The sequence below is a fragment of the Carassius gibelio genome, chromosome A9, assembly GCF_023724105.1.
Source record: "Carassius gibelio isolate Cgi1373 ecotype wild population from Czech Republic chromosome A9, carGib1.2-hapl.c, whole genome shotgun sequence".
Classification (NCBI taxonomy): Eukaryota; Metazoa; Chordata; class Actinopteri; order Cypriniformes; family Cyprinidae; genus Carassius; species Carassius gibelio.
This window is the reverse complement of record NC_068379.1, coordinates 12,877,042-12,903,620: the sequence shown is the minus strand read 5'-3', so window position 1 is coordinate 12,903,620 and position 26,579 is coordinate 12,877,042. Positions and strand designations below refer to the sequence as shown.

The 26,579-nt window shown below is 37.4% G+C and overlaps 1 protein-coding gene and 2 pseudogenes across 1 annotated transcript; 1 reads left to right on the top strand and 2 right to left on the bottom strand.

The window, feature by feature from the left end:
- Positions 1–4,365: 4,365 nt before the first annotated feature.
- Positions 4,366–12,793, bottom strand: LOC128019654 (UPF0524 protein C3orf70 homolog B). The gene is made up of 3 exons (XM_052605757.1): positions 12,403–12,793; positions 11,901–12,089; positions 4,366–5,298 (listed from the first exon to the last, which is right to left on the bottom strand). Exons 2-3 carry the CDS (start codon positions 12,082–12,084, stop codon positions 4,709–4,711), a joined length of 774 nt encoding a protein of 257 aa, XP_052461717.1. The 5' UTR covers positions 12,085–12,089; positions 12,403–12,793; the 3' UTR covers positions 4,366–4,708.
- Positions 12,794–13,500: 707 nt separating this feature from the next.
- On the bottom strand, positions 13,501–17,308 carry LOC128019345 (peroxisomal bifunctional enzyme-like; annotated as a pseudogene).
- A 4,700-nt stretch (positions 17,309–22,008) lies between these two features.
- On the top strand, positions 22,009–24,734 carry LOC128019653 (transmembrane protein 41A-A-like; annotated as a pseudogene).
- The last annotated feature ends 1,845 nt before the right edge of the window (positions 24,735–26,579 follow it).

Genomic DNA, 26,579 nt, shown 5'->3' with positions numbered 1-26,579 from the left:
GCTGTTGGTTCATGGGTGTGAGGTGAACACAGTGAGACTGCTTTTATTTTAAATGTAAGCTTTCGGTAATTTAACCAAGTGAAGACTACTAAACAATGACAGTAAACACTTTGCATTATTCTTCATAATGCAATTATGTAGCAAACAAGAGATGGTTTCTAAAATGTACATAAAGCTGAATGGAATATTTTGCCCCATATTTGTGATGACAGACTGCTTATGCCTGCCTAGCACAATATTTATCCTACTTTCATCTCCCTAGATTGGGTATCTTCAGTTAAGCACTTAGAACAATGGAAATCTGAATAACTATCGTGCTATTCTCTAACAGATTGAGTGCCTCATTTGTCACAAGTGCTTCACTATAAATGGAATAAAAACTGAATTTGAATATGGACTGATTACAGATTACAATAAAGTACTTTTGTCAGGAAAAAAAAAAAAAACATTCTCATGAATATGAATTATTAATATTTTCATGAATAATGGATAACCACTTCATATTAATTAGTAATACCGTAAGTGAGTATTATAACCAAAATAACTTTTGAAAATAATTTAAGAAGTTTTGGGCTTGAATGGCAATGCATATTTATTTTACATGTAGCTTTGGCAGTAATTGTGTGATTTTTTATATATATAAAAATTTCTTTTAAATGTATTTTGAGGCAGGATGCAAGTAGATTATTTGAAGTGGATTATTAAAATGTATTAAAGTAAAAGCATCAAAGCATCAGTATTTCCGTTGATATTTTCTTTCATAGTCATTTATCCATAATGCTCCAAGATCAGAGCACTTCAGGTTTGAATGAACAGAGAGGCAGACAGGACATGACACTTAAAAACCATTACCTTAATCAGATTCATAGTCTCATATGAACGCTGAAGTCATTTACAAGAAGATACCTGTGACTCACACTATTATGCATGTATTCCTACCCAAGAGAGCTAATAACACATACAGAACAATAAGCGTCTGTGCTAGTGTTAATTCATAAGGTATAAATTATTTCCAGCCATCAAACACACACGTGCCTCATACAATTCATATCAAGCACATTTGAATATATCAATTTCAGCCTTTCTGCCTCCGCAACATCCACACCTATAATTTCAATAGTATTCCTCTTCATTTGCATTGTGAATTCGACCCTGTCAGCATTTCTATTCCTTGAAAAAGCACTGTTTGTGCACAGTTAGTATAATGAATGTCTGAATAGACTGTGGACTGAGGAGTCAGGGCCATGTTGAAGAAAACAACAACCCCCCAAAAAAACAATCTTTGAGGAGAAGAAAAAAGCAATGAATATTTTACAGGGTGTGTGCAGCGGAGGGCTCGGCGGGGTGACTCAGAGACATTTATGGAGCTTATCAAACCCAGATCTCCCACAGAGGTCTGCACACGGACCACAGACTGAGGCAGCTGTTTATCAGGTGAACTAATGGTGAGTTCCCGATCCAGTTATTGTTTGATTTACCTCAGTCAGAGAGATATTATTCCTCAACGAAGAAAAAATAAGATTGTCCTTCTGAAAATAAGAATGTTCAGCGGCGGAGTTTCCGCTCATGGGGTTACAGACGTCATTCGGCGCATGCGTCTGTGCATGTGGTTTCATTGAGCTGACTCAGTCTGTGTGTGTGCTCAGTCTAGTGTGGGCTTATGTATTAAAATATTCATATTTTCTGAGGAATCTTTCAAACGCTGAAAAGCACACACTCAAAATGATTCTGGGAAACCAAGAGAATTTGAACCTGCTGTTTGACTTTTTTCGATTCTTTATGCAGCACAGATTTCCAGTGAGGGCAGTAAATGTCAAATCATAATTAAGATCGCCTTTGTGTTTTCTCTGCCTTATTAAAGGAGTAGTGCACCGCAAAATGTAAATTCTGTCAGCATTTACTCAACACAACATGTCATTTCATATCTGTATGTCTTTCTTTCCTTCATGGAACACAAAAGGAAAAGCTCTGAAGAATGTCCATGCTGCTTTTTTTTTTTCTTTATACGCTTTTGTCATATGGAGCAGCATAAACATTTTTCAAAACAATTCTTTTTGTGTCCTACAGAAGAAAGAGGGGTTTTGAATGAGGCAAAGTCATTAAACAAAGACAGAATTTTTATGTTTGGGGTGATTCTGTATAAAAGATGGTCACACGAGAGCAGATGGAGTGGCACTAAAGTGCTGTCTTAAAAATGCAGTCTAAGAAAAGTGTTATTCAAACTTGAAAGCACCTCAAGAAGAAATCAATCAGTATCTACTGTATCCTGACAGCCTGTGAGGAATGATTGAAGCTTATCACACCCTCTGTTTTTGATTTAGCAGCCTGCAGTGCAATAAGACTGTTCCTTGACCTGTCTTCACAAACATTCTTTGCTGTTTCTGATGGTCATTTATTAGTGAAATTTTTGAATTTGATAATAAGAATAAGGCAAATAGTAATACTATTGCTAATTATTATGGTTAGGGACTGAGGAAAACTCTAATCCTAAAGATATCACTTTTAAACCTTTCAGCTTTCTGTTGGTCAATGCAGTGAAATGTGCTTCACGTCAAGTAATAACTTAAGCTTCATCTTGTGATATGAACATCAGCATGTTATGGTATCAACATGAATGATACCTCAAACTGTGTGGCATGTTAAGGGAAGGAGTGCAATAACTTTTCTAAGCGATCAAATTTAGAGGAAAACAACCACCCAACGACATAAAAACAAACTAAAACAGAATGCCTTAACAGACGTAAAAGCAGTGCACTGGCAATCACCAAGAACACCAAGGTGCAAGCATTACTCATGTTTTCTACAAACATGAAATTGAAAAAGATGATTTTTTTTTTCACCATGCACTGATGGGATTCAAAGACAACTATTTTAGATAAATGTGGTTTTTTTTTTTTTTTTTTTTTTTAAACAGGCTAAGCTGATTTTGTGACATGGCTAGATGCACTAAAATAGCATGACCTTATCAAATTTCTTCAGATTTGTCCATTGTTTGATCTGAGTTTAGGAAGTAATGTTCAATCAAACTGAGGGTCAGCGTAAATCATCTCATCTCTGTTCATTAAACTAGATCTAGTGAGTTTGATGCAGTGTGCCATCTGGCAGGTGTCTTGATTTCCATCTGGGCAACTTTTCATTTGCAATAATTATTCATAATTATCCTTAAATGGGGTATCCTGAAACAAAGCATGTCAATTAAAAAAAAAAAAAAAAAAAACACTTGTGGATTTCAAGAACATTTCAAGCATGACATTTTGAAAACATTTCAGCCACGTTTGGCCTAAAATAAACTTTTATATCAAGACACCTGTTTCTTTTTATTAAACCTGGAAGGATAACTGAAGGGAAGGATTGCAAGGAACATTTATGACTAATATTAGTTATAATAACATGAATATAATTTGCATCCAATGTTAATGATGTGCCCTATTCATGTTCTGTGTTTTGGAATAGGATTAGCCTTGATGAAAATGCATTATGTCTGCACTGCATAGGGCTCTGAACGGTCTTACATAAGTCTGTGGTTTGAAAGGCCAGTCATATTCAGCACTTAAGAGACTATTAAATTATCAAAGACCACCAAAGCCTTTTCCTCTCCCAAACTCATAGGAATAGTGAACCCAGCTAAATATTGTAGAAGCAACATGACAGATTAAAGAAAGACCAATATGTCTTCATTGCACCTGCTACCATAGCTCTGTTGGTAGAGTATAGTGTTAACAATAGCACGGTTATGTGTTTGATTTCCAGGGAACAAACATATTGTACTGTATAAATATAACTTGCCTTGTATGTTACTCTGCTCTTTTTAAAGGATATAAAAAATGGCATATTTTAAGCCCTGACCTCCTCTTTGATGATGGTTGACCGGATGCCAGCTTTCAGTATCACTGAGACTCTGCTCACTGATCACTCTAAACACACGAAAAACAACTCCTTCATTGAGAATGAAATGTTCTCTGAGAAGGGAATTTTACTTTCTGCACTGGTCAGCTGGATAGTTATAATGTGGCAAAGAAGATTTAGGTGAAGAAGTGTCATTTCTTTGTTGTTCTCCTCAAACCTGCACGACAAAATGTTAACCTCTCTATCGCCATCAGTGATGGAAACATAAAATTGCAAGCTTACAGAGTTTTGGTTGTGAGTCAACACTGCTCTTCTTCACAGATCATTCTGATTGTTTGAGGTTACATGGTTGAATGTTATCACCATATCTTACTAGCTACTCAAAGATTTAATACTAAGAAAAAATCGTACAAGATGAATATCTGAAAAATGTGAAAAAAATAGCAGCTATGCCACCATAGTAGCCTGACATATTTTCTATTTACTAACATGACTATAAAATTATTCATTTAGAATAAATTAGCCCCAATTCCCCAATTTATTTAGCATAAATTACCCACAGTTTACTGTGACATACTATAGTGAACTGAGGTTAGCCAGGAACACATTTCTGATTCTCGCTCAGTAATGGTATTTGGTTTACTTCTATCCAAAAAGTCTTCCATAGTGCAGGTTTATAATCAAGGACTGCGATCAACATCAAATTTACAACAATCTGGGGTGTAATAATAAGTGTAGAGCTTAAAGACAAATGCAAATATAGCAGTGTCTTTATGGGTAAAGCATTTTTCTCTACATACAATATTTCTTTTAACACAATGAGCTTATCTTGTCAGACAAAGATAGAGAGACCACACAAATATCACACTGTAGTTTCAATATTTTCAACAATCTCCACAATGGATTTGGAAGGGGACAGTAGGGTGCATTCATCCTGGTCCCATAGACTTCCTGGACTGGAATGTCCATCTGTGCTAAGTCCATCCTCTTCCTCAGACTCTTCCTCACAGGACTCCAGATAGTGTCCTCCCAACGCATTGATCCCTGAGTCCTCGGAGCTGGAGGGCGAAGAGCAGTGGCCCATTTTTGGTCCTTTAACAGTCTCCTCAACAGTCTCCTTGTCTTCAGTGTGTTGTTTCTGTGGTGTCGGAGAGGCGGGTTTTATCTGAGGCGGGGTGGGAGGGGCCTCCGTGTGAACTGGGGGTCGCTGAACATAGCACATCTTGCCGTTGATGCGTTTGACAATGTAGTCATCGATGAACAGTTCGGCAATGTTGCAGTATTTGGGAGATTCGGGACAAGGTGGAGGCAGGAAACAGGGGGAGATGCGGAGGAATCGCTCAGTCAGTGAGATGGACAGATCGATGGTGTCGGGGCAGTCAGATGGAGCAGCCGGCACAGGTGTGCTGGGTAGCTGAGCAACATTGGTCATGGGCTGGTAGACATATTTACCTGTACAGACAGAGTAAAAGGAGATTAGTACCTTGATGTCTCAGAAAGCACATACTAATTTGTGCATCACAGTTTTATTACCTCAACAAGACTGGAGCAAGCAGTACATTTAAACTGAGGCTTTGGGAATATTTAGGTAGCAAAGCTTTAAAGGAATGGTTTAATTTGCTGAAAAAATGAAAATTTGCTGAAAATGTACCCACCCTCAAGACATCATGTTGATGAGTTAGTTTTTCCTTTGGAACAGATTTTGAAAATTTAGCATTACATCACTTGCTCACCAGTGGATCCTCTGCAGTGAATGGGTGCCGTCAGAATGAGACTCCAAACAGCTGATGAAAACATCACATGACTCCAGTCCAGAAACAAATAAACTATTAAGGCATGCTTGATCCATGCATGTTTCTCTCGATTCATATGAGGTGACTTTTTCACTGGAGAAAGCAATATTATGTATATATGACTCATTTGAAGTGATGGATTTGTTTCTTACTAATATGAAGCTTTTCACTTAACAGTATGATAATTAATGGAGTGGAGACATGTTGATCACTTGTGGATTATTGTTCAGCTGTATGGACTCTCATTCTGACGGCACCCATTCACTACAGAGGATCCATTGGTGTACAGGTGATGTAATGCTAAATTTCTCTAAATCTGTTCCAACGGATAAACAAACTCATCTAAATCTTGAATGGCTTGGTGGTTTATTTTTGGGTGAACTGTTCCTTTAAGTATAACTGAGGCATCCAGAAAAAGGGGCAAGTTGCATTTCATTAAAACTCACAGGATGCTTCATTATGTAGTTTCTTGCAGTGCACTGCAGTATTAGTGCCAGTCCTCTGGTCTGAATGTCATCATCATTTACAAATCAATCTGTTTTGTTTTCATTAAAACAAATATCAGTATCTCACACAGAGACAGTTATCCAAAAACCTGTGGCGTGCATCTTACATGCCGATGAAAACTACTGGGACACACCACTTTTGCTAGGTATCTCTGGATCTGCTGTCAGAAAAGAGAGATCAAAAATCTAAAATTGTCAAATGTAATTCACTGAAGCATATCTCATTACATAATAAAAACCTGTGTACATTCAGAATAGTTAAAGATAAAGAATAATAATAAAATAAAAAATGATCCACTGTGGTGATATTACAGTTCAGCAATACGTCTTTTAGAATGAATTAATGGGGCTTATGTAATTTTGTAGCAATTTATATTTATCATAAACAACTAAGAATGTAAGGCAACATTTCTTGCACCAAAAGAATCCAGATTCCATTTTGTTTTCATTTTTGTTTTCTTTTTGTTGAATCTCTGTTACTGTAGCTTTAATACTTCTACACATAAATGACCTCTATTGATCTGTCGGTTAATTATTAATTATACAATCAAATCAGCATGAAATACAAAAATAGCTGTATATAATGTAGATGTATCATAAATTTGTTTGAATACTTTTTACATAATTGGCCGGACAGCTTTCTGCACTGTTTACCATTAAAGTACATTTTCAGATTTAAAACTTTAGAGCTGGAAGTGTTTTATTAAAATTTTCACCCTGAATTCTGGTGGTCATATGTAAATGTGCTCATGGTTTTGATGTCAATCACCCCTCTTTGCAGCTTTTTCTTAAATACATATAAAAATTGAAAAGAAAAATGTTGGTTTTCACGAATGGCCCCTTTGAATCATATTGGGAATATTACAGATGGGAATTTGAGAGAACTACTGTTTATCAAAAGTTTGATCAAGGGGTATATTTTTTGTCCCATTTTTCGTTTTGTGTTTCAGCAGGCCCCTTGTTGAAAAATCGTCAAAAAGAAAAGTCCAGAGAGGGTGGGACAGAAAGCACCATACAGCTGGTTTCCATTCGATTCCACGCATCTGGTAGAATTCAGCTGGGGTGTGATCAGGACAGCTTTGACAACACTAATCCCCGTTATCTAAGGCCCAGATAAACATCCACTCACTCGCTCATGGCCTTTCACAGAAAGTCTCTTGTCTCATGTCTCTTTGTCTAAGAGTTTTTCACATGCTCAATCTCCGTCTTTCTTTTTCAAAAAAGCATCCTCTGAATTATAAAGAAGTCAGATCTACAGAGATAACATATGACAGTAGCCCCATCCATCCCATTTACTTCCCAATAATGTATTTATAGGGGACAAGTATAAGACAGCAGCTGTCAAATATCTTGTGTTTGGGGCTGCAAACAGATGATCGTGCCAGGTTTTAACTAACTAAAAGTAGCATAACTAAACTACATTTTAAAACAGCATGAGAGTAGCTTATCCAGAATTTGTGTATTAAAGTGTAATAAAAAATATAATAATAATAATATTAATATAATATATTATTCAATTATTCCAAAGAATTCCAAGTAACAAATAACTCCCTTATCAAACAGAGCAGCAAAAATTAATAAAACGTTGTATTTTGCATGCCAGGCCAAGTAGATGGCGATGCCACTTTGTAAAAAAAGAACTAGTACATACCTATAGACTTGAACATGTAATACACATGTCGTTACCATTTTCACAAATTATGTTTTTATAGTTTAAACAGAGACAAGAATGGTTTACCTTTTAAAAATCTTTCAAACCAGTTTTTACAAGTTTCCCTTTTCTGTGGTCTGCGCTACAATGCTTTTATTTATTTGGTCACGTCGTGTGTATATGAAGCACATTTCTGTATTTTGAATATTTGCAGCATGTGCTGTCAAATTAATGAAGATGTTTTCTTGGACCTGCTTTTCTATTTGTTGGTGTTTTCTTTAGTTGCAGCCAATTGAGCTCTCTCAGCCACCATAAATATGTTCCATTTAGGAGTAAATAAGGTACAAAGATGTGTACAAAGGATTTTGTACTTTAGAGTTCTGTCCCAGTGACAACTTTGTACCTTTTTAAAGGGGGGGGTGAAATGCTCGTTTTCACTCAATATCCTGTTAATCTTGAGTACATATAGAGTAGTACTGCATCCTTCATAAATCCAAAAAGTCTTTAGTTTTATTATATTCATAAGAGAAAGATAGTCTGTACCGATTTTTCCCGGAAAAACACGACCGACTGGAGGCGTGACGTGTGGGCAGAGCTAAAGAATCACGAGCGCGAATAGGCTTTTGCGTTGAGAGCATGTGGAAGCTGTGACATTACCGTGAGGGAAAACCCATCATCCAAAACAAACCATGGCTAACAATCAGATTCAGCCGTTTATTTATGATACAGAATCAGATCCAGAGGCTGAAACTGAACGAGAGTAGCAGCAGCAACGACTCGCTCCGAGCGGGACTCGAACCCGGGTCTCTGTCATGGGAGGGGACGCACTAACAAGGAGGCAGAGATATTTGAAGCAGTTTTACTCACCGCCTGCGGTTCCAACACACGATCGTGACCCTTTTTCCTTGGGATTGCATCATCCTTAAGAAATAAACGATACGCAAATCCAGCGTCAAACTGGGCCTCCATCTAGCGTCACACTGAGCCATACTCGAAAAAAACTTTCCGAAACTTGTGACAAACCGGAAGGAGTATTTTGGGAACAAAATACTCCTTCAAATGTACAACTTAATTTTTGAAACTTTGTCCATGTTTAGTATGGGAATCCAGCTCTTTAACAGTGTAAAAAACTCAGTATGCATGAAATAGCATTTCACCCCCCCTTTAAGTGTATAAGCATTTAATTATTGCAGCCCTGAGATTTGATATGACTTCAGTGATATATTCATGACTAGATCTTAACTCATGCATGTGTTGTGGTGCTCTTGTCAACGCAACATGTAAGGGAAGAAATTGTGGAATAAAGTTGCTATTTTTGTTTTCTTTGTGGTCTTACGGGTTTGGAATGGAATTATTTCAGGAATTATTGATAGAATTTTCCTTTTTGGGTGAACTAACCATTTAATAAACATATCTTGCCAACAAAAGCAATGATAACAAAGAAATTACAAAAGCAAAACAAACTCATTACATTCTAATGAGATTCCAAACTTGTCCTGTGAAAAGTGCAAATGAAGCAAATTGCAGGGGTGGTGAATAACAACAATAATAACAATAATAATTTTGCTGTACTTTTCTCATGTGCAATCAACAATAGAGGCTCCACTTGTACAGTTTGCCATTTATTTACAGACTTCTTTCGGTACTTTGTTTTTATAAATCTGTTGGACAAAGGACCAGATCTCCAAGCCAGAACAGAGCTCACAGAGGAAATCAGTGTATCATAGCTGGAGCTGCAGGCACAGCGCCAGAAACATAACGCTTCATTCTCTAGTTTCACACACGGCCAAATAACATCACTGAGCAGCACGTACACACCTGAAGCACAGACGCCACTCTTACAGCTTCTGCTCTCTCACCACAGCCCTGGGTTTGCTCAGAGTACAACTGGATGCTTGCAAACCCAAGCACAGATGAGCAAAGCTGATGGTATCTTGAGTAGTAGAGTAACTCATCACAATGTACATTATAGCATAGCAATGTCCCATTGGGGCTCTCATTGCACCCTAAGAAGAGGTAAGACACAATAAAGACGGTTTCTACACTAGAAACAGAATTGCATACGGAAGGATTTAGAGGATTTACTTTTTTTTTGCCATTGAGCACAAACTCAATATTTATTCAGTGGGGTCAGTAAGATTCTTTAAATGATTTTTTAAAAGAAACTTGTCTTATGCTCACCAAGGCTGCATTTATTTGATAAAAAAAATACAGTAAATATAATAATACTGTGAAATATTATTACAATTTAAAATGAATGGTTTTCTATTTGAATATATTTTAAAATGTAAACATTTATTCCTGTGATGCAAAGCAAAATTTTCAGCAGACATTACTCCAGTCTTCAGTGTCACATTACCCTTCAGAAATCATTCTAATATGCTGATTTCAAAGTTCAAAACAACAGCATTTATTTGAAACAGAAATCTTTGGTAGGATTGAACATTTCTTTACTGACACTTTTGATCAGTTTAATGCATCCTTGTGGAATAAAAGTATTCATTTATTTCCGAAAAACAAAATCTTACGCCAAGCTTTTAAACTGTAGTGTACCTCTCCAATTTAGCGAAGGATCTGAAGATCTGTTGTAAAATGATAACAGTGCTCCACCACCTGCTAATGAGCTAATCGTGGGGTTGCGAATAGCAGTCACCATTTGTGCTAGGTGTGATTTCAAAGGTCTGCAACACAGCTATGCAACAGGATCTCCAGCCATGAATTATTTAACAGAACAGGCATTCTAAACAATATATATGGGGTGAGCATTCTGTGTTTGTAATTTTATGATACATTTAGTGCTTCTCACAATGGCGCACCAGTCAGTAGTTATATCAAGGGCAAGTGTGCTGCTGGCCCATGAGCATGCATTAACATAATTCTTTGTCTCTATTGCAATGATGTTAGTTTAAAGCTGTCATCATGTGCACAGATAAGTGTCTCCCACCATTCTTTAGTCCAAGTTCATTATTTTGCAACTTCAAATCTAATGTGTACATTAACGAAAGGTAAAAACTATTACATTATCACAATGCGTGCAAATAATGATTAATTAGTCATAAAATAGAAGATGCATAACTGAACTTGTAGACCAGTATTACATTGTGCATGCAGAGAGTGGGAATTGATGATTAAAACAGACAATATATTATTGCTCAAATAAATAGACTACCCTTTCTTCTTGTATAAGTAATCACAAACATAGGACTGGCCAGTATCTCCGAAAATAAGCTAGAAAAGGATGAGGTCAATAAAAAATAAAAATAAAAAACTACTCTTGAGGGACACCGGGGATAATATTCCTTTATTATTTGACGGCTGAACCCAATAAAGTTCAGTTCCCTTGACGGAAGTGTCATGATAGGGTATTAAATATAGTTTGATCAGTTCACACCGTTCTAAAGGCCTCACACTGACATTTACCTCCTTTAAACACAATGAAAGCTTTTACAGTCACTCAGGAGTTGAACTCAGTCAGAGGGACGTGAGCTAGAAGAAGAACACATCCTGCTAAAGGAGCGGAGCAGCTTCTTCCTGTGTATACGCTGATGACTGGTGGATTCAGGGTCACGTCAAGCTAACGGCTGGAGAATATAGAGGTGGCTTCAAGGTTCAGGTGGGGTAAGGTTAACCCTCACACTAGATTTGCAGGGGAGATATTCATGGCTGACAAATCTTGCTTACTAAGAAATTCTCAAGCTTTTGCTCAGGTACATCTGAAGTCATATAATGCTTAAAAAGCATCCAAGCGACACCAGACAGCAGTTTCTTATGACAGCACAAGCACATAAATGTTTCCAAAGCAACTGTGACAGTGAATACCGAAAATAGGTTGTGCGATCATAAAAACACCACATAGTATTTATCAAATAAATGTCATATTTAAAATCCTAGATTCATTTAAATAGTGAAGAAATTAAATATTGTACATGTATTTACTATAACCTAGTTTTTTTAGTTATGTGTGTGTGTGTGTGTGTGTGTGTATGATATTTATTTTACTACCCATTTCAGAGTAGAGGATACTTTTTGTATTATGAGGTGATGTATTTAGAATAGAATAGATTGGAACAGAATATATTTGCATGTCTGAAGTTGACCACTTACAGTGACACCAGCCCAAATGGCAGCACCAGTGCAGTTTGAAACACTTTCCGTGGCTGTGTGTCGCGCAGATGGACAGTCCATCACAGGGGAGAAAGTCCGGCCTGCCTGCACAGCTTTTGGCCAGAGCTTGAGCTTCATCTAACTTATCGCTCTTCAAAGTCTTCTGAGCTCCGGTGTAAGCCATGGTTACTGTAAGAGAAGAGGCAAGGGATGAAAATACACTGTTAAGAGTGTTACCTACAAATTTAAAATGCATTACAAATAGGAAAGTTTTAGTCTAAAATAATAAGGAATAAATTGAATAAAATGTTGATAGGACACTTTCTATGGCAGTATCCATACCACATCCATAATCTCAAATTTAGCATTATATAATATTACAATGTCATATCATTATGCTATGTAAAATGTTACTGTATTAAAAATAAATGAAGAACGGCAGACTGTTCTTAATAAGAATAATAAGAACCACACAAGTATTTTATAGTTTGGTTTTGCATACCTTAATGAGGGCTGAGCACTTAAAGCTGGTGATATCCTGCCATCACACAACATCTGGATTAAACTTGCCACAACAACTGTATTAAAATCCCTGCAGCCGTAACGAATATGAAGAATGACATTTTTCCATATTAAACTGACGAAACGGCTTCTGGATGCGGATAATCCTTTGGCTTTCGTAGATTTCCAGAGGAATGTCAAATTAACAAGTTAAAACAACGGTATATGTTGAGGAGCAATCATTCGTGTGAAGGGTCCTGGAGTGTTCGCTATTTGAATAGGAAAAGCTCAGCAAAGCGCTCAGCAAAGCAGCGGAGATTGAAACTTCTGTGCACCGTAACCCCGGTGGCGCTCCTCGTGCTTCTGCTGCTGCCACGACGGATGCTGCTCCGGGACTGAGAGCTGCTCGCGCACGCGGACACATATTATACTGCACACGGCGGCAGAGACGACACGTGACCAGCAGACGGCGCTGTATTCTCCTGAGAGCCATTATAAAGGTTTTCTCATTTACATGATTTTATTGTAATGTGTATGTTTAAGAAAATACTTTAGAAATATTTTCCAATGTAATGTATTATTATTATTATTATTATTATTATTATTATTATTATTATTATTATATTAATTAGACTTAGCCTTGGTATATTGGTGAGTGCAAAATTCTGAGCTCTCTCTGTATATGTACAAATTAATTGGTTTTCATAGTTTTCAACACCATCTTTTGGTTCAAAGGGGTGAACACAGGGGTTTAGCGATGTTTAATTAAACAACCTCAATCTTATTTGGGTAGCAGCACAGAAGCAATAGCAATGAACTTATGCCTTGCAGCAAAGCACAGATCACATCATACACTCTACACCTCACAGACAAGCTTATTCCACATAGATCCTCAAAGTCAGATTAATTCAAAGGTTTTCCCTCAAACTGAAAGCACAGCCATATAAATAATAAAAAGCATCATTCATCGTATATACAACTGTTCAATATTTTGGGGTCAGTAAGATTTTGGTAAGAAAATAAGACCTCAAGTTAGCAAGAACGCGTTATATTAATTAAAATAGTGACAGTAAATACAAAAGATTTTTCAAATAAATGCTATTCTTTTGAACTTTATGTTTATCAAAAAATCCTGAAAAAAATATGCATCACAGTTTCCACAAAAAACTGTTTACAACATTGATAATACGAAATGTTTCTTGATCAAATCAGCCTAAGAATGATTTCCAAAGGATCATGTGACACAGATAACTGATAGTGGCTGCTAAAATATTTAGCTTTGCCATCCCATCACAGAAATAACTTACAATAAATAAATAAATAAATAAATAAATAAATGGGAACGTTATTTTTAATTGTAACAGTATTCATGTTTTACTGTACGGCTGATCAAATAATTGAGCTTTGGTTAGTATAAGTAACTTCTTTCAAAAGTATGGTAGTGTACACAGAATGTAAGTCATTGTGAACCTGAATGGCCAGTTGCAACTATCTGAGAAACCTTTCTTCCAAGAATTCTATAAAGATAAAATGCCACTTTTCCAATACATTTTGAAAGCAGGGTAAATGAAACACCAATGGGCCATGAGACCATAGTGCAAAAATGAAACAGAGTAATTTGTTTGGCTCTCTGCCAAAACTAAAGACATCTTCTTCTAAAAAATGCTAAAAATACAACAGCACATTAGAACCTCTTCAGGGAGACATAACAATGAGAGCGATGAGACAGGGTTAAGTCTTTAGGTTAAGGATTTTGTGTGTTGTGTATGGTGCTTTTAGAGATGGCTGTGCATCGTTTTGATATGCTCTCTCCATTTTGCACAGGAGGACTGTCACAATCCACAAGTTTTTTCAACAATGGACTGGGATCCAAATGAGGTGCATTAAGATGGGTTTGGTGGTAATGCTCCAACCTCTCCAGCACTCTTTCCAGGCCCACCACGCTGGCGTAGAACATGGGCCCACCTCGATGCCTTGGAAACCCATAACCTAACAGATAGATGACATCGATTTCCTTGGGTCAGACACCTATGCCGTCTTCCAGGATATGGAAGCCCTCGTTGGCCAGGGTGAAAAGGCATCTCTTGATTATTTCCTGATCTGAGATGTTGTGTGGTTGAATGCCATACCTGCTCCTGTATGTCTCGAGGAGGTCCTGGATGAGTGGGTCACATTTTGTGTTTGTGCCTCCATGTTTGTCATACATGTACCAACCACAACCAGTCTTCTGGCCAAACCTGCCTTGTTCACAGACCATATCTGGAATGGGACAGTTACGTCCTTGGCACCTATGTGGGGGATATTTTGGGGTCAACACCAGGCCCGGTCAAACAAGCTTCCTTTCTGAACTCTCCAACCAACATCAAGGCCTGCTATGTCAGGCATCCAAAAGACTCCCATCGCAAAACCAAAGTCCTCCAGAGCCTTGTTGAAGGAAGGTGGCTTGATCTGTGTAAGACTTTAGCATGCGGTTTCCGACAAAGCTAAGGCAGTTTCCAACAGCAACACTAACCTTTCCCATCCTCTTCCCAAGGTTTATTGCTGTAGCAATAGTTTCACTTGAGGAACTAGGCCCACAGACAACTTCTAGGAGCTTCATGACATGTGCAGGTGAGAAGAAGTGCATCCCAACCACCAGTTGTGGTCCGTCCGTCACACCAGCCAGTGCATCCACATCCAGACCAGACGTGTTGGTGCTGAGTGGCTGGTCTACACACCTTGGACAATTCTTGGAAAACACGCTTCTTAAGTGCCATTTCTTCAAAGACCACTTCAATTACAAGGTCCACATCCTTCAGGTTTTGTAAGCTGAGGGTGAATTTGAGGAAATTGAGAGAGGCACTCACTTCCAGTCTTTTAACACCTCTCTCCAGCATGCCAATCACCATCAGCCTGCCAGTCTCCAAGAGTTTATTTTCTGACTCGATAGTAATGACAGAAATTCCCACACGTGCTGCCCAGACACACAGCAATGCCCCTTCCCATAGTGCCCAGACCTAAAAGAGTGACAAATTGATGATCAGTACAGAGTAAAACAAAACCACCAATTCAAAACCACATAGTCACAATTATACTTGTCAACTGGCAGATGGTGAAACTGAGCAGAGCACAAAACTTCCAGAATTCTATGCATGATGGTTTGCACAGTGCCAGCATCCTTCCTCTGTGATAAGAGAACAGCTCTGCTTGTCTCAAACTTCAAGCAAACAGATGTTTTCAACACTGCTGAAAATCAACATTAGCACACTAACAGTCAATAACTGTATAAAGCAGTCCAAGATGAGAATATTCAACAAGAATAAGACAATGAGGTTTTTAATAAAAAAATCATAATAATAATAATTTAACTTTAATATTGTTGAGAGAATGACAACATCAATGATTTCAATTAACAGGTGGCACACTAATCAAATGTATGCTTTAAAGTCACTTTGGGTTAAATAAATTAAAATAAATGTAAGTTAAGTTAAGTAAATAATGATATTTTATCAAATTTCTGTGAACTAACACTCTATACCATCCATTGTTATTTTAGCATTTTTTTTTATATACCATCATAGTTTTTATTAAGATTTTGATTAGCTTTTAGTTTTACATTTTAATTGTAATTTATAGTGAATGTTTAGCGAAGGTGTCATCTTATTATTTAAATATACTACTGAATTATCATTTGTTCATATTAAAGTTTTAATTTAGTTTTAATGTCCATTTAGTGATTTCAGTGTTTCAACTTATTGCAGTCAGTTGCCAAGATTAAGTTTTCAGCTTTATTTAAATTAACCTTAATGTTTTAATAGTTTTAGTTGACAACAATAACTCTGGTCTTGTTCATTCATACACATAAAGATGTTCTCTTTGGATACCTGTGACGGCTGCACTTTGGATCTCTCTGGATTTGCTGTTGATCCATTGCGCTCCACTGGGTTAAGTCCATTTACCAGCAGTCCACTGAGCAAAGAAGCAGTTCTGAAGAGCCCAGGCCTGGCTCACTCTTCAGGAAGACAGTGGTTTGTCTGTTAAAGATACAGTGCTGGGTGGACAGTCCTGAACCTTTTGCCTGTTCCCCGATTTGACTTACAGATAATTGATTAACAATGGAAAGTGGTAATGATCTATATACAGTTACACAAAAATCATACAGTACTGAATCTGTCAACAAGTTCATCTACCAATACTTCAAAATCCTTATGGTAATTTATATCACTTGCTAAAATCTGAATTGAATTTCTGAAAGTCTGAAAGTGTATAACCAAAGCACAGTGTGTCAGACACAAACACTAGACCTGCCTTGAGTCATATTCAGTCTGGCATACACTCATTTACACTTCCTCATATATACACTGGGACAACAAACCAACTCTCTCTCACACACACACACGCACACAGAAACACACAACAGCCCTTCAAAACTGCATTTTTCTGAATTTACCAGAAGTTCTAACTTTGATTTCCTGCCTCACAAAAAGGATTATTCAGGGCGGTGCTTGATTCAATATAGTTTCTAACTGCATTAGATTCATCTTTCTCACTGGAATCTGGGTCACACCGATGATCCTTAAAGGGCCAGCAAAACCAGAACCTGACAGTTCTGTCTGCTTTCTGAACTGTCCTGTTTTAAGCAATCAATATTGATAGGAATGAGTAAAAAAGGGAATGATTTAAGAATTCTTCAAATTTCAGAGCTGCAAATACTGCATATAGCTATTTCACTAAACTTGATTAACTAAGCTTGTGTTTACCTGTGAATGATCATAGTGGCATTTTCATTGTACATTACCATGGGTGTCAAACTCTGGTCCTGGAGAGGTGCAGCCCTACAGAGTTTAGCTTCAACCCTAATAAAAACTCACCTTGATTTGCTTGTTCAGGTGTGTTTGATTAGGGTTGATGCAAAACTCTGCAGGCATGCGGATCCCCAGGACTGACGTTTGGCACCCATGTACTATAAAATGGCTATGAGTAATTCGTTTAAAGTAACACATAAGGAGTGTTCAGTTTGATGTCTAGTGTGCTGTGCACTGTGCACACTACTGCACTATTACAGATGTATCTGTGGTTAATCTGTGATGCTGTGGGCAGGACCTGAATCACTAATGCTGTGATTTATTGTAAATCCTGTAGGGCTGGGTAAGATCCTGATGTTTCTGCAATAGAAAACAAGATGAATCTCTGTAGCAACTGTATGAGAGCAGAGAGCAAGACTCTACAAAAAGTGTTTAGGAAGTATGAATATGCCACTTCTGAATACTTCTTACATGGTTCCCTGTTAAATAAATAAATAATAATAAAAAATAAAAATTAGTAAATAATCTTGGTTCTGCAAGTATTTTTTTTTTCAATCATCGTGAAAAGGGATTTTAAACTTATTCTTCAAGAGCTACAAGATGAATAATAACATTTCAGCATTGATTTGAGGCAAATAAATAAATGATCTGAAATCAGTAAAAAGACATTTACATTCTTGCATGAGTAAATAAACTACTCAGGAAGCATTGTGAATTATGTAACTGAATCAAAAGCATAAAATGTTAAGGCTGGATTTATTTGATGAAACATACACTAAAAAAGTAATATTATGAACTATTATTACAAATTAAAACAACTGGTTTCTATTGTAATAGATACTTTAAGAAATTAGATTTATTCCTGAGATTAATTTTACTCCAGTCTTCAGTGTGTGTTTGTGTGTGTGTGCTTTTACATTCTGACAGATTTGATTATTTTGAACCATTTACACTAGTTATTTACCATTAATTAGTAAATCAGGCACATTTGGCTGTTGTCCACCATAGCAGCTCCACAGTTCCATTTAGACGACTGTCATGAGGATTTGGTGGGGTTGATCTTTGCTCAGCATGTGATTACAGTGACAGCATTAGTTGTGGCCAGTCTTTAATCTCCCTCTACAGCTTATCCTGACTCTAGATGAACCCTGATCTTTCCCTAAGAGTGTCACTCACAACATTCACATTACATGGGATCTGCCTCCCTCAGTCTAAGAGAGAATTTGTGGCGTGTAGAGTACAACGAACAGCTGCACTTACTCTAGACCTAGAAAAGCTGAATAATTTGACAGAAATATTTCAGAGTCCAGTAATCCGCTCAATGATTTAATTGCTCTCATATGATTTTTCATTACTGGAGGAAATGAGGGTCAAGCAGAAGGTGAAGAATTGGCATTCATTTTTTCAGAAGCTGCAGAGAGAGTCTCTAATCACTTTTTCAGGCCGAGCACGATTCAACACCCTCCAAGCGACAGTATAAACAATAAATAGTCTAGTCCCTGAGTAAAATCAGTAGCATTTTGCATGTTTTTGAACTAGTTTGAGGTAATATAAAGACCATCTTATCATAAAAGGGAATATAATATTTTTTATACTCAAGAACTTGACTGTTACTATGAAAAGAAAAAAAAAACATTCATAAAAAATGTCATTTGTTCAAATCATTCTCCAATAAGGGGTCACAATTAATATTCTAAAATAGTTTGTTCCTTCTCACTTCTTGAAAAATATTTAAAAAGCAAAGAATGACTGGCATATGAAACATTAATTCCATTTTATTTGCTGTGACAAATGATTTATCTTCCCTTTACTGTTGAGTGTATTTCGCTTTGCCAGTTCATGACATACCTACAACTCTCATGGCAAACTCCACAGCCACCTCACAAGCATTCTGTTCTATGACCTGAGCCTCCTGGTCCCGGGGGCAGACATATGGTGGCCTGCAATATCAAACAATAATGCGGCTGTTGGTAGAGAAACTGAGTGATTTTTTTATTGATTATTTGTCTGCTTAATATAACATGAAAACGGGTGAGGAAAATCCCATCACAATCTTAAAACAACTGAAATCGGATTACTTATTAGTTAAAGGATTGGTTAACTCAGAAATATAAATTATCTCATCCTCATAGCGCTTCAAATCTTTCATACTGTTATTTTACCAGAAGAAAATGTTCACATGTGCCCACAAATCAATCAATCATCAATATAAATGTTGTCAAAATGGCACTGTGAAAATTCTTCTTTCTATTTGTGTTCTTCCATTATATATATATAGAACATATGTTTGCAATGACATAAGGGTGAGTAAATAATGACACAATTTTCATTTTAAATAAACTATTGCTGTAAGCCTAAGGCAAATCATTCAGAAACAATGTATAATGCTGACACCTAGTGGGGAAATGTTATTTATTACTGAAAACACTATGAAGCGCTCTATTGCTTTCATTTTTTTTTATCATATATCATGTCAATTTTCAGATTAAATGTAGTACTTGCTAAAATGAATGAATGAATGAGGCATTTATAGAGCGCTTTAATTGTGTATTGCTGTAGGCTACACAAAAAAGCGCTTTACAATCATGCAGCATCCAACAAGGGTTCCAATATAGGCCCTTTTAAAGGTCCAGCAAACTCTGATGTCTGCACCTGCAGAAGAACACAGCATCATCAGATATTAGATGGTCTTCTTAAGGTTTGAATACACAATAGATGAGTTTGAACAAGTTTAAAGTCTGGCAGTGTCTGATCCTCAGTTGTTTAGTATTGGCAGTTTTTCTTTCGCCTAATGTTTTCAAGTCTGTTTAGATTTTAAAAGTTGTGTAGTTGTTTTTCAGCCTTTACATAACTCAGCAAGAGCAAGCATTTCACTGAAAGACTAAAAAAAAAAAGCTTTTTAACAGTCTATCCTTAACAAAAACTTCCATTCTCTCCACAGATGACCACGGCCGTGACCTTTGGGACACTCAGGGCACGCTCCATGCTCTTTGCAATGGCATTACGCACTGCAGAACTAAGGAGAAAGAGCAGATGGACACGATCAAATCACTATTCCTCATTAACTTTAAAAAAAGGGCATTTCAAGGACACTTTGCCTTTGACTTAATTTTAAATTTTCCTAAGCTGTAAGTCGAAACCATGAGAATTAAATAAAAATATCTTGAAATATTTCAGTTTGTGTGCAGTGAATCAAGAATATAAGAAAGTTTGCTTTTTTTTAATTAAATAGCAAAAAATAAAGACCTTTTCCATGATATTCAAATTGTTTTTTAGATGCACCTGTGAGGACGTTGCATGTTCTATGTGTCTTCCATGACAACTATGAGTATAAAACATTGCTTTGCCAAAATAAAGCTAAAGTTACTCAAATAACATCTGGTCACCACAGGAGAGAGCACTTCCACCCCTGAGAGCGAAATTACCAATTCTACTGTGGTCAAGGACTTGTGAAAGACAAATGTGCAATGTGCATTGCAAATTAAATGTAAAATGTCATCAAATCACATTTAAAGGTAATTATCTTTTTTATATAAAGATAGTCAGTGTGATAAACAGCATGCCAAATATCAGAAAGAGGAAGACAGACAGGGGTGTCCCATTTCCTGTGCTGGAAAGTGCTTCCGATGAAATCAGACAGGGAAAGTCAGTCACAGGATTGGCCAAATCATATGGCATTTGCCATGTGACCCTGAACCGATTCCACAAGAGGAGCCAGAGGTCAAAGATACTTTCCAGTGTTGGATACTGGACCATCCCTAGTTACAGACCGTCCAATGCCAGCAGTGACACCAGATTTTCCATCTTCCTCTACAACTCCTTCACCCAATGTGTTAATGGTGGCATCCTCCATGCTACTTAGAGCATCATCCCATCACACCATGTGTGCTGTCCAAGACTGAGTCTGAGCCATCTTCCTCTTCTATGGACACAATTTTTTCACCCATGTCCATCTGTCCACACTCAAAAGCTAGCCCAAGAAAGCAGACGACAAAGAGCAGGAAAAGAAGGGAAACCGCTGTCCTTACAGATACTCCCATGAAAAAACAACTGGAGGCCGAGAAAATCAGGTCGGTAGCTAAAAGAAAAATGGATTTCAGCAACAACAAAAAAACCAGACTGAAGAAGCAGAAAATTCAGGACTCATCTAATGATGAAAATTAATTCTGCACTGTGTGCTTGGAAAGCTTCTCCAGGTCAAGGGAGGTCTGGCTCCAGTGATGGTCCTGTAAAGCCTGGGCACACAAGGACTGCACTTGCTACAACTGTGACTCCGACTAGGCCTACCGAGCCCCCCACAACCTCTCTCTCTGTTGCTGAGAATGTTTGAGTTCATGTTTAAACTTTTTTGAGGTGTTCTACCCAATAAATAATTTTCTTGCATTATAATTTGACAGTTTCATCATTGTAATTTGTGTGAAAAAAGGTAATAATTACTTAAAAACATGAAATGAATAGGTCACAATAACATGACGGATAAATAATATTTTCTATTTTGAGTATATGATCATGTATATTTTAGACATGTTACAACATGTTATGCATTGCAAAAAACTGCAATACTGTAGTATTTTTGTATAGGTTTTAGAGAATGCATGATATTATTAATAGTTAAATATAATATTCAGCTTTCCCTGATATTTTATTGTTCTCTGGTAATAATGATAATTTTTTTACTGATAATTTTCAGTAAACTGGCTAAGCGAGGGTCTGGCTTTTGAATATTAAATAGATCACGTGGTCAGGCATGTCAATCCTACCAATCAGCTTCTCTGAACTGTAGCCTAGACTAATTAACATCTATAAGCTTGTCCGTCTCTTACGTAGGATCACGGATATTGTTTTCTATTATAGCTCAGTGCGTAGGATTCGTAATTTCTCTCCCGGAAGTGATCCGCAGTGATTTGGTCATGCGGTATCTGCGCTCTCTAGTAACTCAGACATGCGTTCGCTAGTTGGTCTCATTGCTGTTATATTGACGGCTACTCTTTACCTTTATTTACTGTCCTTTTACATCCCCCCTGGTCCCCGGCTGCCTGAGCAAGACCCTGAAGGAGAGACGAGAAAATCTAATGATGGAGACAACCCAAGTGAAATGGAGACTTCAGCCTCCAGGTGTGCTTTTCTCCTGCATATGTGTAATGACTACCATCTGTCTTTTGCTATTTGCAGCTCTCACAGCTGATTTTTCAATTTTGTACTAAACATTTTGAGGATGTATCAAAGTGTAAAATAACATATGTGTGAAACATTTCCAAAATGGATGCTCTCTGTCTCGTCCTTGTCTCCAGCTGTCATCTGTCCTTTGGCAGTGAAATCAGATCTTGTGTTGCTACAGTGTTCATGCAGACTTTTATTCCTAAACTACTCCTACTATCGTCTGTGATGCCCTGCCTACCACTCATATTAGAGAAGCCCAGTCTCTTAATTTATTTTAACCTGAAGATTTTCTTCTTTTGTCTGATGATGAGTTGGTTTAATGTCGAAGTTGTATGTTTAAACCTTGCAAATGAGCAATTCTTCATCTACCATAATAGTGTCTTTGAACCAGATGCATAATCAGCAGAGATACCGTCCCTCAAGTTTACCAGTGTGCATGTCATGTGATTTTATTTTGGTCCAGGATGAAGTTCCCATCAGATCTGGATGAACTGAAAGAGATGGCAGAGCTGTTGCAGTTTTATAAGACAGAGCACACAGGATATGTGCTGTTACTCTTCTGCAGTGCCTACCTCTACAAGCAGACTTTTGCAATACCGGGTTCCTCTTTCTTAGTTAGTATATAAGCATTTCTATATATTTATATATTTGACAAACAACATGGAAACAGCAGACAAAAAAACTCTTCTGTTGCAGAACTGAAAAGAAGTGTGAGAAATGCAGTTTACATTACCAAAGGTTTGAGAACCAAACATAAAAAAGCAGAGGCTGTTCAATATAAAATCAAACAAGTACAAATACTGTAGTAATACTTTACAACAAATAATGTTAAATACTGTTTATACTTTGCTCAGCTGTAGTCATTTGCACCTCAGTGTGCAGTCACTACAAAATGTTTTATTTTGTCAATTAAGTTAAATTTGAACAAAAACGTGGGTCAAATTGACCCAACACAGGGAGAAACTGTTGATGATTTCTCATATTTTATTTTTTTGCTCTAGTAGCTGCACTAGAAGTCTTATGTTTTTAATATTAGCAGGAGGGTTATGTACAATATGCATGCACCTGTTCATACTTTAAACTTTCAACATTTCCCCCCCCCCCCAGAACATCTTGGCTGGTGCTTTGTTCGGGACATGGTATGGTCTTCTCCTGGCCTGTGTACTCACCACAGTGGGTGCCACTCTCTGTTTCCTCATGTCCCAGGCATTTGGCAAGCAGCACATTGTGAGACTCTTCCCTGACAAGATCGCCATCCTGCAAAAGAAGGTACATCAACTTATCTTGTCTTCTAAGATGTCAAGAAGTACAAAAGTGAAAGTATCGTCACTCGAGTTCATGTTTACTCTTTTCCAGGTTGAGGAAAACAGAAGTAGCTTGTTCTTTTTTCTGCTGTTCCTGAGATTCTTTCCCATGAGTCCAAACTGGTTCTTAAACATGACCTCCCCGATACTGAATATTCCAGTCATATTCCAGTCACTCTTTTCATCATGGCTGTCTTCATTGGTAAACTCAGTTAAATGGCAGCAGAGGATATTTCAGAACATTATTTCTAGCATTTATTTGAAACATCTGTATTTTCTTTCAGGCCTGATGCCATACAACTTCATCTGCGTCCAGACGGGATCAATGCTGTCTCAAATCTCCTCTCTGGATGACTTGTTCTCCTGGAGTGTGGTGTTAAAACTACTGCTTATTGCCTGTGTTGCTCTGCTGCCTGGGGCTCTGATTCGTAAATACACTCGGCATCTCCACCTGGATGGTCATGAAACAAATGGACTCGGTCAAGACGAGAAGAAGAACAGATAAAAGACAGTGTGGGGTCAGAGATTCGATCCCCCTTGGCTGGTTTGTGGGTGACTACTATTTGTATTTACAGTGGCTTTTAAGAGCTCTTAAATCTTTTTTGTGGCCTCACAAAATTTTTAAATGACTTTACCTGGAAGGCTGCTATGTCTTTACTGGCATGGACTGAAATTTAAGTGAGAAAAAAATGACTTATGCTGCCTTTTTGGGAAGTTCTGTATTTATATAATATAATATTGGTGGTCTTGAATTCTGAATCCTGCCTTTATGTGCAAATCACAGAAATATGAAACTATATTAATCGGTCAGTTTTCTCTTACTATATGTACTGTACATGTATTCTAGTGCACATCAGCTGTCCATCACAGGTGTTTGTGATTTAAATGATGTGAAATTTTGCAGCAAAATATAGACATTTGAGGTATTTGATACCATTCTTCTGTATTTACAAACTGTAATCTCATGGATTTTGGTTGAAGTTTCACCTCAGCCTTAAAGTGACCTACCTCACTGAAGTGAAATGTTTCATATTTTACTTTCTTGGAGTACTTGTAAATATTAAAACATCAAGGTGTAAATATTCGCTATGGGGTTTGTTTCTTTATGGGGAAGAGGGCAGTATGTGAAGTCCTGCCTTGTCACTGAAAGCCCATCCAACTTAATAGTGTTGAAATGATGAATTAAAGCTAATTCTGGTTTATGTATCAGTGGCATTAGCAATGCTGGGAGCATAATGCCGTATTTTTATTCACCGAACACCCACATCATGTGAGTAAAGCCGTTTACAGTGTGATCAATCATCTGATAATAAACTCGTTCCATTAGATTTTGTCCGAATATTTTCTAAACTAATTGCAATTTTTCTGATCATTTCTAATAAAAAAAATAAAGAATAAAGATGGCTTGTTTGTAGGGCTGCACAATTTCGATAATATTTTAATACGGATACAAAATAAAATAATAATTACTACCAAATAGTAATATGAAAATTATGCAAAAAACTTTTAATATTTCACTGTAAATAGTTCATGAATAATATTTTAATTTAGATTATAACAGTAAAATTGCAATACTGATATTTATGGTGATATTATTGCGATTTAGGTTTTGGTCTTAGGTGTTCTTTGTCGCATCTTCCTCTTTATGATGTGCCACATGTTTTCTATGGGTGAAAGATCTGGACTGCATGCTGCCCATTTCAGTACCTGGATCCTTCTTCTACGCAGCTGTGATGTTGTAATTGATGCAGTATGTGGTCTGGCATTGTCATGTTGGAAAATACAATTTGTTAACTGTTTTAGCCGGCAACTGCGAATGGCACTGTGGATTGTGTTCACCGACAATGTTTTCTGGAAGTATTCCTGAGCCCATATTGTGATTTCCATTACAGTAGCATTCCTGTATGTGATGCTGTGCTGTCTAAGGGCCCGAATATCACAGGCATCCAGTGTTGTTTCCCGGCCTTGACCCTTATGCACAGAGATTGTTCCAGATTCTTTGAATCTTTCGATGGTATTATGCACTGTAGATGATGATAGCTTCAAACTCTTTGCAATTTTTCTCTGAGAAACCACTTTCTGATATTGCGCCTCTATTTTTCGCCACAGCATTGGGGGAATTGGTGATCCTCTGCCCATCTTGACTTCTGAGAGACACTGCCACTCTGAGAGGCTCTTTTTATACACAATCATGTTGCCAATTGACCTAATAAGTTACACATTGGTCATTGAGCTATTCCTTATATGTACATTTAACTTTTAATTTCTCTTTCACAGTGAAACACACAGCGTCTATACGACATGACGGAGGCGGCAACAACAATACTGCAGCAAGAATAAAAGGTACGCCTTCTTTCTTTTCGTGAACATCTGGGTGGCGTTATGCAAATCTTCCCATATAGTGGATCTTCTTTATGCACCAAGAGCTTGCATCATATGACCCCTTTAAGTGCCATGCTAAATGAATTTCCATGCTCAGTGTTCAAATTCACTCATTTTCATTCACTCATTCTTTGGACTATATAAGTTGAGTACAGTAAGGAATTGTGAATGAAAGTGAGGGAGGTATTGTGGATACATCCTTCAGACACAAGGATTTTATAAAGAATTTTTATTGCTCAAATCCATGTTGGTCAGCAGTACAGTTCACCTACATTTCAAAACAACATGGTTGTTAGCAAAAAAAAAAAAAAAAAGGTTCAGCTCTCAGTCCCCCAACCCCCCACTGCCCACAGTCCAGCTGAGGGGAGTCAGGGGACACGGCAGGCCGTGCAGCGAGCCCAGTCTCTGTTTCACATTGCTCGAAAGGAACAAACGTGAGAAGCTAGAGAGCTGCGTAGGAATGGATCCGCTGTGGTAAAGGCGCAGAGAAGTTTTCACAGCCTATGATTTGCATTGATTTCTCATGCATCACTCTGATTTCCTGCTCT